This window comes from Dreissena polymorpha, chromosome 11, assembly GCF_020536995.1.
Source record: "Dreissena polymorpha isolate Duluth1 chromosome 11, UMN_Dpol_1.0, whole genome shotgun sequence".
NCBI classification, from domain to species: Eukaryota; Metazoa; Mollusca; class Bivalvia; order Myida; family Dreissenidae; genus Dreissena; species Dreissena polymorpha.
The window spans coordinates 32,121,466-32,134,910 of record NC_068365.1 but is presented as its reverse complement, the minus strand read 5'-3'; the positions used below and the strand labels follow the sequence as shown (position 1 = coordinate 32,134,910).

Below are 13,445 nucleotides of genomic sequence, written 5' to 3'. Positions count from 1 at the left end.
AACTTGATATATGGCATGCTTGTGTATCTCATGTCATGGAGCTGCACATTTTGAGTCGTGAAAGGTCAGATCAAGGTCATCCTTCAAGGTCGAAAGTCAAAAAATACAATCCAAGGGAAGTAATAAGCTTTAAAAGGGAAATAATTTCTAAACGTGCCAAATGATATATTGAAATTTTATTTCAAAGCGGCGCAATAGGGGGCATTGTGTTTCTGACAAACACATCTCTTGTTTTTTCAATAATAATAGTAATGCCTACAGTTAACGATCATTTTGATAATGAAAGTCTAGTCTTGTACGTCTACTATTCTGATGTACGTCATTTCCTGCAAGCCCAATCCTCCCGTCTTCAGGCTCCGGGTGACATCGGTCGAATAACGTCACGTGTCTACGCGAGGCACGGTAATGTCACGAACTGCCTGACGTTCGATTACAGGCTCGACGGCGGGGACCTTATCGAATTTAAAGTGTACCGACGACCAATTACGGAGCTGTCAAAAATAGACGGTGATTGCGTAGACGTTAACGGGTTGGTTCTGCTGACGTCAGTGAAAGGGACCAACGAAAACGGCTGGAAAAAAACTTAAGTTCGTGGGGATGAAGATCACGATTTCCAGGTTCGATATTTGTAAAATGTATTAAAATGTTCGTTTTTTTTAAATTGGCATTTCAATTTATTGTTGGATTTATCATTTTTATTATGGAAAGGCAACAAGCGGTAGTGTTATTTACGAGTCAGTAATGATGTTTTTTTCCACTTTACGGTTTGTTCGTAATCAAGTTGATCTCGATATGTAAATAATATTGTTCACGGACAATTAATGATCATTCCGTTCAAGTACATCTTCATTTATGCGTTTGTTAGCAGTGGCTCTATCTTAAGCATTCAGTTCTGATGCTTATTTAAAAGAAATAACAGAAAACAAATCGGGCTGGACTATATATCGCGTTGTAATAAATGTTATAAATGGCCAGATATGGCTAGCGCATGTTTATTTTACAAAAAAACATGTCTTAGGCGATGTGGGTGCGTTGCGAGTGTTCAAAGACAACACCCATGCACGTTTCAAACATTTGTTAGAAGTGTTGTTGATGTTATTGGCAACGTGTCATTTTGCATTAATTTCGCACGGATGGACGAACAGACGAACGAAAGAACGAACGGACGGTATATCGCTATATGCTTTCCGGCATCAGTAGATGCTGGGGGCATTTAGAGGGAAAAAAAGTATCAGTAGTAAACAAATACATCAAAATACATTTTGTCTTGCGATTATTCAATTTGCATTTTAGCAATAATTATAATGGCATATGGAATCTTCTACTGCTGGAATTATTTACGTAATTTCATAGAAAATAATGCCTTTTTCGCAGACTCACAAATGTCCTAGTTATGCATACGCTATAGAAGCATATAAGTAAACAGATTTGTAGTATACACACTTTTACAATATCATGTATTTTGCCACGTGATTTTTTAAGCCGCCCTTGGAAACGAGATCGGGTCAAGCGTTGCTATTGCTGACGCCATGGTAGCTAGAGGTGATTGTGACGCAGTGTAGAAATTTGACATTGTCACCGTTATGAACTTTCTAAGACCTTAATTGAATTTATAGAATACAACAACAAAAACAAGTGTCTCGTCATGAAACATAACACAAACTGTATTCACACTGCGATATGGTCTTGTTGTGCTGTACAATGTCCGGTTTATCGGGCGATGACGTCAGTCCGTGTTCTTGAAACTGTCTCATGTTACTATTTGCTGAAAGAGAAAAATCTCAATGATTTCAAATTCAATGCATATTTTCATTGCCTTAATAGTATACCGAATCATAAATAGCAAATACGTGTGTCGCGCGGTTTTATCGAGTTTACCTCCAAATTTATAACAACACATTACTAACAATGCAACAAAAACGATTTAAATATAATAAAGTGTAAGGTTAACAATATTGTGTCTGCCTACCGGCAATGCCCTTCCCTTGGTTTCTATGGGCAACAAGGCGGCCACCGCAGCGCACACGAAACATATGCAGGCATAAACCCACACAGCTGCCGACAGAGAGGCGTCCAAGAGCACCTGGTATAGGAACCATAAAATGAGCCTCGTTCTGGGAAAACCGGGCTTAATGCATGTGCGTTACGTGCCGTTACATATTAGCCTGTGCAGTTTGCACATTCTAATCAGGGACGACACTTTTATGGAATTTTTCGTTTCAAGGAAGTCTCTTCTAAACGAAAATCAAGTTCAGGTGGAAAGTGTCGTCCCGGACATGCATTAAGCCCAGTTTTCCCAGAACGAGGCTCAAATACACACTAATCATTGTCGCTTGATTTTTTTAATAAACCTACAAGCAAATAGATACTAACCCTCGTTAACACAATATTCCAATATTAATGTTGTAAAGTATTTTATTACAAAATAAAAAACACATCGATAAATACATTGTTTTTCTAAGCGTTTTTTTTTAATAAAGTAAACGTGAAGACCAGAAATTTCACATAAATTTTTGAGGAAAAAAACTGTCTAGGGTTTAAAAAAAACAACACACGCAGATAAATAAATGATTTTGTAATATATTATTACCTGGGCAAGAAATGGAGTAATCATAGCTCCAACCCTGGCACACGTGGACGAGGTACCTAGACCAGACGCTCGTATAGATGTTGGGTAAACCTGAAGATAAACATTGCAATACCAAAGTCACTATTGCGATAACAATCATTTCGATCATCCTCAGTGTTCCCATGATGCTCCTTTGCCTTTTCATCCGCACACGAAGATATGCATACAAATTGTCTTCTACTTCAACGGCGTCGCGGTCGCGTCATAACTACCACTTTTGATAGCGTCATCGTCATCTGCATAATCATTCCAATAAAAAATGCGTCTGTTTCTTTTGACATAAGCATAATTTTCATTATTTTTCCTCACATTGATCATTTTATAGTAAAGCCAATGAAAACACCTTGAAAAAAATATACCTTATGTAAAGAAAACTACAACCGCACTACACATGCATACCCACGTACTTCCGTCGTGTAGATATAGACGAAGTTGAAGATGCCAGTGGAGAAGCCTCGCACCATGAAGATGAAGAACGTGAGCACCTCCTGGGACACGTGCACCTGGATAAGCAGGAAGAACACGCTGCAGCCGACAAAGTTCACGGCGCCCGTGTAGCGTCGCCCGATGACGTCGATGAGGAGCATGTTGAGCGGCAACGCTGAAGTTACATAGGATACGTCATCGATTCAGTAAAATGTCGATTCTATTAATTCCACGAGTGAGAATCTTAAAATATATATTTTCCCGACAAACGCAGTGAATACTTGTAAATCACTTATCAATTCCATAAGTAACTGGAATTTTTTGTTTAAGTATACATCTTCGTCGTTTTATATTAATTGAAGGAACCCGTTAACAGAATACCAAAATGAAAATTTTCGATGTCATAAATTCTTATGATATATATTATATATTTTAATTCACGAAGCGGAATGAAAAAATAAAACTTTTTCTTTGTCTAAAAATCATTTTAGAATGTTGCAAATGTTATAATTAGGATACTTAATATATCAAATCATATTATACTAATCAGCGTACAAGATTCTTTAACGTCGTTCTTGCACTTAAGTCTTATAATACATATTTTTTGTACGAGTTAATGGTTGAGTTCAAGGTTGATGAAAATCTACAACTTCTTTTAAATGAATTCCCTGCAGAGAAAATATGAAAATACTGTTGTTCACATATAAACTAAAGAACTCTAACACTAAGCTAAGGAGGCACAGATGTGACATTTGCTCGTTTTCATTTCTGTCGTTATCAAAACTGGGTAACTCGTGACCATGGATAAGTTACTAGTGGGTAAGACTTAACTAGCCATGGGGACGAGATAACTTCCTCGTGTGAAAGGCTTAATAACGACTTAGTAAGTCGTGAGAACAATATAAGTAACTCTAACTAGTGGTAACGAATTTATTAGTCGTCCAAACGAGATAACTCGTGGGTGGGAAGGAGATCATTAAATCGTGGTAACAACATACCGGTTATCAATAAATCAGAATACAATTAGTCTGAAACCATTTAAATGCAAATCTGTCCGATTTATATCATCCGAAATTATACCTGCATCAGCCATTTCGAAACATGCGTCAAACAGCATGTATTTTCATTGCTTACATAGGTCGTTACCACGAGTTAGTTATGTCGTTTCCACGAATAAGTAAAGGCGTTTTGACGAGTTCCAAAGTCGGTCCAAAGAGGTAGATATGTCTTTACCACGGCTTAATAACTTGGTCCCGATAGTTACTTATTAAGTCGTGTGGACGAATTAATAAGAAACGAGTTACTTTGTCGTGGAAACAACAAAAGAAAAAAACACAAGCAAATGTCTCATCTTTTCCACGGTGCCACGCTTACATATATATATATATCAATATTCATTGCGATTTGATTCCACAATAATCTTTATACAAGTATATTTTTTAACTGCGTTCTCCATGTTTTTTTTTATTGCATTCATTTGGAAACTGATTTAAATGAACTTCGTTCTGGAAAAACTGAGCTTAATGCATGTGTGTAAAGTGTCGTCCCGGATAAGCCTGTGCAGTCCGCGCAGGCTTACCAGGGACGATACTTTCCGCTTTTATGGTATTTGTTGTTTAAGGAAAGTATGTTCTTAACAAAAATCCAATTTAAACGGAAAGTGTTGTCGCTGATTAGCCTGTGCGGACGGCACAGGCTAATCTGGGACGACACTTTACGCACCTTCATTAAGTCCAGTTTTCCCAGAACGATTCCAAAATAAACCCGCTGTCAAGTGCGGTTTTGAATCCCTACAACTCACAAATGTATTCTCCAAGAGTACTGAAGATCATGGAGACATAGTCGTCAGTTTTCAGTCCAATGCATTTGCACGTCTGCCCACCTATCATAGAAATACAAAATTTCACTTAAAGCAATTGTTCAGTTTAGCGATGTCTTATTCATGTATTATTTTTCACTTATTACTATCCTTTACTGTATATGTTATCGGTATGATTATAATCATTATTTTTTATTTATGTTAAATAATAATAAAGATAATAAGAACGTGCATCGCGTGTTGTTGCATATTGATTCTCGCATCATACGGCTCAATATGCAACAACACGCGATGCACGTTCTTACCTGCGGTCTTGGCGTTGTGCAGTTGAAGTATCTCAGCGCTGGCCAGAACCATTCCATAATAAGTGAGGGCAGTCCCGAACCACAGGACCCACAGTTGTAGCGTCGTACGGAGGTAAGAGCGGGAAAACAGGAGCTTCGGGTGCCCTCTTTGGTCCTGGGAAAAAGAGCGGAATGCGTGTCTAACTAATGATAGCCAACCGCCGAGACCCATTTACTGCGACAAGAGATGGTTATTGGTTCCGAGTGTAGGGAAACTCGGGAAATATTCAAACGATCTGTGTATAAAAGTGTTAACCATGCTTAAACTCGGCATGCATTTTACACATGAATATAGCTACTCAGTAGCTCAGTTACTCAGTACAAGAAGTTATCCTTAAATAAAAAAATTATGGCTTGATAATATTACCAAGTCTCAAACATATTTCATTGAAATATTTCACCACGTGTTGTACTCTCTTTTTATGGCTTAACATTCAGTTACCTATTATTATTTACTGCAGTTAAATTCGTTGAGCTTCTGAATTCATAGAAAGGACAACCCACCGTTTGAAATATGGTTTAATGGCAACAGTCATCAACTCACAACAATACTTGTCATTCCTTTTACTGCACGATAAAAACAAGAAAAACTCAGAAAACGATTCTGACAACCACATTCAACTACAATTCTATGCTTTGGGGTGACCATTCTAAAAGGTGACCATAGAAGCCTTGTGATGTGAAAATGGGTCTCAAGTAATATGCGGCTGTGTATCTCCAGACCAGCATGCTCATGCGCAGTCTGGTCATGAACTACCCTGTCCTCTAATGAGACCACGAAACTGTGCTTGACTTTTCAGCGAACAGCGTAGCTCCTGACCAGGCTGCGCATTTGCGTAGGCTGGTCTGGAGATACGCTGGTCGCGTAAGGCACAGGACCAACTGCGTAGGCTGGTCAGGAGATACGGTGGTCGCGTAAGGCACAGGACCAATTGCGAAGGCTGGTCTGGAGATACGTTGGTCGCGTATGGCACAGGACCAATTGCGAAGGCTGGTCTGGAGATACGCTGGTCGCGTAAGGCACAGGACCAATTGCGAAGGCTGGTCTGAAGATAAGCTGGTCGCGCAAGGCACAGGACCAATTGCGAAGGCTGGTCTGGATATACGCTGATCGCGAATGGCACAGGACCAATTGCGAAGACTGGTCTGAAGATACGCTTGTCGCATAAGGCACAGGACCAATTGCGAAGGCTGGTCTGGAGATACGCTGGTCGCGTAAGGCACAGGACCACTTGCGAAGGCTGGTCTGAAGATACGCTTGTCGCGTAAGGCACAGAACCAATTGCGAAGGCTGGTCTGAAGATACGCTGGTCGCGTAAGGCACAGGACCAATTTCGAAGGCTGGTCTGGAGATACGCTGGCCGCGTAAGGCACAGCACCAATTGTAAAGACTGGTCTGGAGATACGCTGGTCGCGTAAGCACACGACCAATTGTAAAGGCTGGTCTGGAGATACGTTGGTCGCGTATGGCACAGAACCAATTGCGTAGGCTGGTCTGGAGACACGCTGGTCGCGTAAGGCACAGGACCAATTGCGAAGGCTGGTCTGGAGATACGCTGGTTGCGTATGGCACAGGACCAATTGCAAAGGCTGGTCTGGATGTACGCTGGTCGCGTATGGCACAGGACCAATTGCGAAGGCTGGTCTCGAGATACGCTGGTTGCGTATGGCACAGGACCAATTGAAAAGGCTGGTCTGGAGATACGTTGGTCGCGTTTGCACAGGACCAATTGCGAAGGCTGGTCTGGAGATACGTTGGTCGCGTATGGCACAGGACCAATTGCGAAGGCTGGTCTGGAGATACGCTGGTCGCGTATGGCACAGGACCAATTTCGAAGGCTGGTCTGGAGATACGTTGGTCGCGTAAGGCACAGGACCAATTGTGATGGCTGGTCTGAAGATACGCTGGTCGCGTAAGGCACAGGACCAATTGCGAAGGCTGGTCTGGAGATACGCTGGTCGCGTATGGCACAGGGCCAATTTCGAAGGCTGGTCTGGAGATACACTGGTCGCGTAAGGCACATGACCAATTACGAAGGCTGGTCTGAAGATACGCTGGTCGCGTAAGGCACAGGACCAATTGCGAAGGCTGGTCTGGAGATACGCTGGTCGCGTATGGCACAGGACCAATTGCGAAGACTGGTCTGGAGATACGTTGGTCGCGTAAGGCACAGTACCAATATTTGCATGACGATTCGCATACATGCTTTTTCCATTTGCTTTGTCGTGTGCTTTTGTCAAATGTACATTGGTGCCAGTTAAAAAAATACCTCAAAGTGATGATACGATTAATCTCAATTATGAAACTGGCCTTTCACTTTTTAATAAATATAAGACACTGACCTGCATTTCCTCAACCAGTTCGCCCTCTGGAAGTTGCGTTTTGCTGATCTTGGCGATGGACTGCAGTATCCTGAACGCCTCCTCCTTGCGTCCAGCGCCCACCAGGTACCGGGCCGACATCGGCAGGTACTGAACCGAACACAAGACCGAATAAAAACAAGAACTATAGGTCTACCCGTGGAATGAAGGAAACTTATCTGTATTGTTAAGTGCTCAGAAAATACATAATGGTTAAGATACTTAAATGATACTCACACTAAAACTGAAGATAAACAAATATCACTAATACCAATACCCACTACCAATATAATTAATTGGATCGTATGGCCAACGGCCATAAATACATTTAATCTTCTGATATACAAGTGATGTCAAATATATAGAAACATGTAAACATAGAAATTATTGCATCCATACATGCTTATCGGATTTATATTATTGCATAAATTATTTATTTTTTGTGATAAAACAATATTATATTTACGAAAAAAGCGACATCTTATTTCACACACTTACCTACTAACATATTCTATTAAAAATGCGTCAGTTTCCATGACGTCCATTTCCTGAACATATATAATATAGTTTAGCATGAATTCCGAATTTGAATGTGGATTGACAGTGGATGTACGACGATGACAAGTCATATGTTTGTGAACTGTTAGTGCATGGCTTCGAATAAATAAGTGAATGTCCCTGTTACGCGTTTTGTTATTACCCGGAAGAGGACGATGATGGCGAAACAGGGTATAGAGGACAGAGCGAGGAGCCACCTCCAGCCAAGCCGCGGGATCACGATGGCAGACAGGGTGATCTCGAACATCGTGCCCGTGGCCCAGCACACCTGCGGACACCGACAAAATACAATAGAATACAAGTGGTCTTAATATGAATACGAATGGGCCTCGCTGTGGGAAAACGTGGCTTAATGCATGTGCCTTAAGTGTCGTCCCAGATTAATCATGGACAACACTTTCCGCCTTAACATGATTTTCGCTAAGAAGAGACTTTCTTTAAACAAAAAATACCAAAAAAGAGGAAAGTGTCGTCCTTGATTAGTCTTTGCGGACTGCACTGGCTAATCTGGAACGACGCTTAACGCACATGCATTAAGCCCAGTTTACCCAGAGCGAAGCTCTGATATGTTTGGAGTTCTGACAAGTTTATTCATAGATGTTTATTTCCGTTTCAACATGCGCTAATCAATGTAAGGCTTGATTCAGTGCTGGGTGCATGGGTGGCACGTCTTTAACTGTTAATAAATTGTTCACAACCAATTTCGCTTTCGCGGTAAAGCTTGGGAGAAAAGTCAATGAACAATGTCAACTGATGAATGTTTCCTTTGAAAGAAACACCAGTTTTTTTTTGCTAGGAATTATTAACCGTTTGTTGGAAATGTTCAAAACATATTGGTTTACAACATTAAAAGTTAGCAGCTTTCTCAACAAGGATTCTTTTCCCAATAACGTATAAGACCGTATTATAGTTACCTTCTGCAAGGCCAGACTTGTTACAATAAAAATGGGACACGCCCGACAGTGATATTTGATTCCATTTTCTTGAAATATGAATTCTTAAGTTTAAGGACAACGAAATTTAGCCCACCGATCCAAATATAAGAATTTTGGCCCTGTACTTCTGTGAAAGATATTCAGTTAGTAGTGTGTACCTAAAATAATAGAAGGAGAAAACAAATACAAAAAGCAAAGGCATTTATGTTCGAATGTCTTACTAGGCAGATAAACTACGTCGTTTTCGAATCAGTTCAATATTGTAAAATATAAGGCAGAGAAATCTCTCATTACCGGTAATACAACTAAAAATAGAATCTTATTAATCTGTTTCTATCTGAAACTAAATTGCTTCTTCACATAGGCCTCATGAAAGGAGAACAGAAATAACAACGTCGTAAGTATGGACGTACTGTAGTATCAACAGGTAACGTATGCCACATAATTAAATAAGTTATTCCTAAGAGAGTCACACAAGTCACCGTGTAGACTTGTCTATGCAAGATTTCCATTACTTATTATGAATGGTTTAAGACTGAATTAGACTAATAACCTACCAACATGCAACATTTTTGTATACTATACGGATAATTCCACAACAAGATTTATATTTCGTCCAGTGATGTGTAAAGCATACACCCATTCCCACATATATATTTAGAAATAACGGTGAATGCATGTAAAGAAAAAATCATAAGTTTCAAATGTTCGCTATTATAATTTGCAGAGTAAATTTTGCCAGTGTTCATACCAAAATAATGAGAAACTAAGACAATTTAGTTTTGTTCCAATACTCAGTTTTGATACGTAATTAAAAGATTAAATCTTTTAGTATGATAATATTTGATATGGGCCAGTGTAGCTCCCGACCTGACTGCGGGAATTCGTAGACTGATCTGGAGCTACGCTGGCCGCATATGATATAGGACCCATTTTCGCCTGACGCGATTCATATAGGCATTCACGTACCCATGCGGCATGCCAGCAATCCCCGCACCCACAAGTCCCCGCAGCAGAAGAATCCAGAAATAGGACGGACTGAATGACGTCAGCAGACCGAAGTACCAAACGACAACCGACGCAAGCATTAGATTCTGAAAAGAGCAAAGGAACATTTATGATTTCTTTGCCTTTTGATTGTAAAGAGTTCTCCTTTGTAAAGAAATAACCTTTCAACAACAACAACCGTGGTGATATGTGTTGAAGTGTGTTTATAACTGATTATGCTAGTAAAATAATAGTAATGCTGCAACTGATATAGTAGCATTTTTTAAAGACGTCTCGTGTTTGCATACAAATGTATATTTTCTATTTCGCACATTAAGTTAGTCTTTATAATAACATTCAACGGTTTGCATACAGAAACGTTGTACAATGACATGGACCACGCTCTGGGAAAACCGGGCTTAATGCATGTTCGTAAAGTATCGTCACAGATAAGCCCGTGCATTCCGCACAGGCTAATCAAGTACGAAACTTTCCGCTTTTATTGAATTGTTCGTTTAAAGGAAGTCACTTCTAAACGAAAATCTCGTCTAGGCGGAACGCGTCGTTCCTGATTAGAATGTGCGGACTGCTGTTACTCTGGCTTCTCACGAATGCGCTCACATTTCGCCGGCCAAACCTGTCGGCCAGTATTCCCCAGAACGGCGACGTTGTCCCCATCCCTATGAACACGACCTGTAAAACATATTTGGGCATTTAAGTAGTTGGAAGTCACTGGTAAGTATTCAAATATTTGCATGAACTATAGTTTATAAGAAGTTTTATTTGGTAATTATTCTTTCCGATTTGTTTGGAAAGTTCAATATATAGGAGCCTCGCTCTTGGAAAACAGGGCTTAATACGTGTGCGTAAAGTGTCGTTCCGGATCAGCCTTGCGTAAAGGGTCGTTCCAGAGCAGCCTGTGCAGTCCGCACATGCAAATGAGGGACGACACTTTCCGCCTAAACTGGATATTCATTTAGAATATACTTCTGTAAACGAACAATTCCATAAAACTGGAAAGTATCGTACATGATTGACCTGTGCGTACTGCACAGGCTAATCTTTGATGACCCTTTACGCACATACATTAAGCCCAGTTTTCCCAGAACGACGCTCATCTGAGGAGCAATCAACTACAGGCTTTTAACTTTCAGTAGAGTACCGCAGTAAGGTCGAAACTTTTAAATTTATTAGAATCAATTTTAAAACGTATATATTCCACAGTGGACATCATGACAAAGGGCCATAAATCTGCTAAAATTTCCCACAGCCCACATTCATTCCTACACGATTACTATCACACAAGTTCTTCAAACTCGAGTACACATAATTTCGGGGATTAAATATTACAAATGGAAAACATAAAAAGGGCCATATATCTGCCAAAATTGGTCGCAGCCAAACTTCCTTCCTTTACGATCACTAACCTATTAAGATCATTTCGTTTTCAGACTTTGTGCGAATTTACCCCAGCTTTCAGTATATTTGAGTATACAAAATTTCGGTACGTTCGAATTGATTGATGCTTAATGCCTCCCACTAAGTGGGGGAATAAAATTCAATACAAACTAATTCAATGTGGACAAAAGAGACATAAGTTTCCAAAAGACGGTACCGTTTAACTAAGCAACTTACGCAAATCTTACGCACATGGTTTAAAATCATTGAATTTCATTTATTTTAGATTGATGCATATTAAGTTTTACTTGCAATGTATTATTATATTATGAATTTCATTAAAACATACCATATGTCAATGTAGCAAGAATTTGAAGGAACTATACTGAATTTAAAATATGTGCGTAAGTCTACGAATTGCGTTAGTAGCTTAGTACAACGGTACCCTAGCTGTGTGCTGTGTGCTATGGTACCGTTGTGATGAGCGCCACCTGCGTCTGTGACAGCCCCCACTGGCAGCGCAGCTTGGGCGACAGGACCGCCAGCAACATCATCTCGCATGCGTCCGCCATCTACAAACAGCAGAAAGCTTACACGTGTCGAACAAAATGAGTTTGTTTTTTTCGGTTTCCCGAGTTTGTCAGATTTCGTTCTTGTTTAATTCGTTTAATTTTCTGCGTTTTGACCTTTTTTAATTGAAATCAAATCCCCATATCTACTTACATGTGTTTGGACATGTTTCATAAAAAGTTGCTTCTTTGCGCTTATGAATAGGAACCTTTACGAGTTTGTTATATAATAATGAGCCGCGCTCTTGGAGAAGCTGGTTTAATGCATAAATTTTCGTCCCAGATTAGCCTGTGCAGTCCGCACAGGCTTACCAATCACGACACTTTCCCACATTCCGCTTTTATGGAATTCTCTGTTTAAAGGAAGTCTCTCCTAAACGAAAAATCCAGTATAGGCGGAAATTGTCGTCCCTGATAAGCCCGGTTTTCCTAGAGCGCGGCTCACACTTAATAGATACAACGTTTAGATTTACAACATATCTCTGAGATGTGTTACTTAGGACAGGCTGGTAAAACCTGATTAGACTATACCGGTAAGCAATACTAGTAGTGTCTCGATTACATTTAAAATATTTCAAAATAATCGCAGACCATAAGGTAAACTTACAAGAATAAACAAAGTACTTGTAGTACCATGTTCATATATTGAACGTCGCATTTAAATTGTCATTGTTATTACATGTTTAATGGTTTACATTATCGGAATTTGTAGGGATTGGATTTGTACTAGAAACGTATTCATTCACTTATATTTTACAAACAGAATTTTAGAAGGTGTTAACGATTATCAATTCATTTAACAGCTTGTATCTCTTATGGTGGCTCAATAATATTTTGTATACGCATTCCTTATAACCCCACAAACAAACAACATGATGATTTACACTACACTGCAATACGTACAGAAAAGAGCCCCGTAATGGCCCATAGACGGAATTGGAACCAGCCGACCCCCAGCACCTCCACTGCCTCCTCCACCGTGAACTTCCGATCAGCATCGCACGAGGAGCGCCTTCTCTCGCATGGCAACCGCGTCCTTATGTCTACATTGCCGTCCTCGAAAAACCGCTCCTGTGTGCCTACAATACAATTAAGTAGCAATACAGCTTCATCCGTTCGGTTTCAGTGTGGACGGTCGCAGATCAATATGCGTGACACTATTATTTTTGATATAATTCTATTGACATGGACACGTAATGCTTGTATTTGTGTCGCGCATCATGATGTAGAAAAAACAACAACATCAAACTCGATTTAATATAATATACATTATTAAATGCATTGAGTTGTCATGACATTAAATGAATGAACGATCATTCTAATTGTTTAGTTTATTGTATCCTGAAGCGATTTTTACAAAACCTTTTCTTTTCCAAACACCGTATTTCATGTAAAGGTCACAATATACTAAATAGTTTC

General features: G+C 39.9%; 1 protein-coding gene across 1 annotated transcript; it reads right to left on the bottom strand.

Annotated features, from left to right (window-relative positions):
• Nucleotides 1-1,395: 1,395 nt before the first annotated feature.
• LOC127849735 (putative transporter SVOPL) lies at nucleotides 1,396-10,339 on the bottom strand. Its single transcript, XM_052382485.1, has 10 exons — nucleotides 10,291-10,339; nucleotides 10,042-10,166; nucleotides 8,280-8,405; nucleotides 7,562-7,690; nucleotides 5,180-5,333; nucleotides 4,857-4,937; nucleotides 3,037-3,230; nucleotides 2,591-2,680; nucleotides 1,970-2,083; nucleotides 1,396-1,765 (listed from the first exon to the last, which is right to left on the bottom strand). The coding sequence occupies exons 1-10, from the start codon at nucleotides 10,337-10,339 to the stop codon at nucleotides 1,751-1,753; spliced, it is 1,077 nt and encodes a 358-aa protein (XP_052238445.1). The 3' UTR covers nucleotides 1,396-1,750.
• Between the last annotated feature and the right edge of the window lie 3,106 nt (nucleotides 10,340-13,445).

Excerpts from the sequence above, each read along its gene's own strand:
- LOC127849735 (XM_052382485.1), bottom strand. The coding sequence starts at position 10,339 with ATGCTACTATATCAGTTGCAGCATTACTATTATTTTACTAGCATAATC. Across the intron at positions 5,334-7,561 it reads AACTGGTTGAGGAAATGCAG|GACCAAAGAGGGCACCCGAA; the intron begins GTCAGTGTCTTA and ends TCTTTTTCCCAG. Across the intron at positions 4,938-5,179 it reads GCACAACGCCAAGACCGCAG|GTGGGCAGACGTGCAAATGC; the intron begins GTAAGAACGTGC and ends TTTCTATGATAG.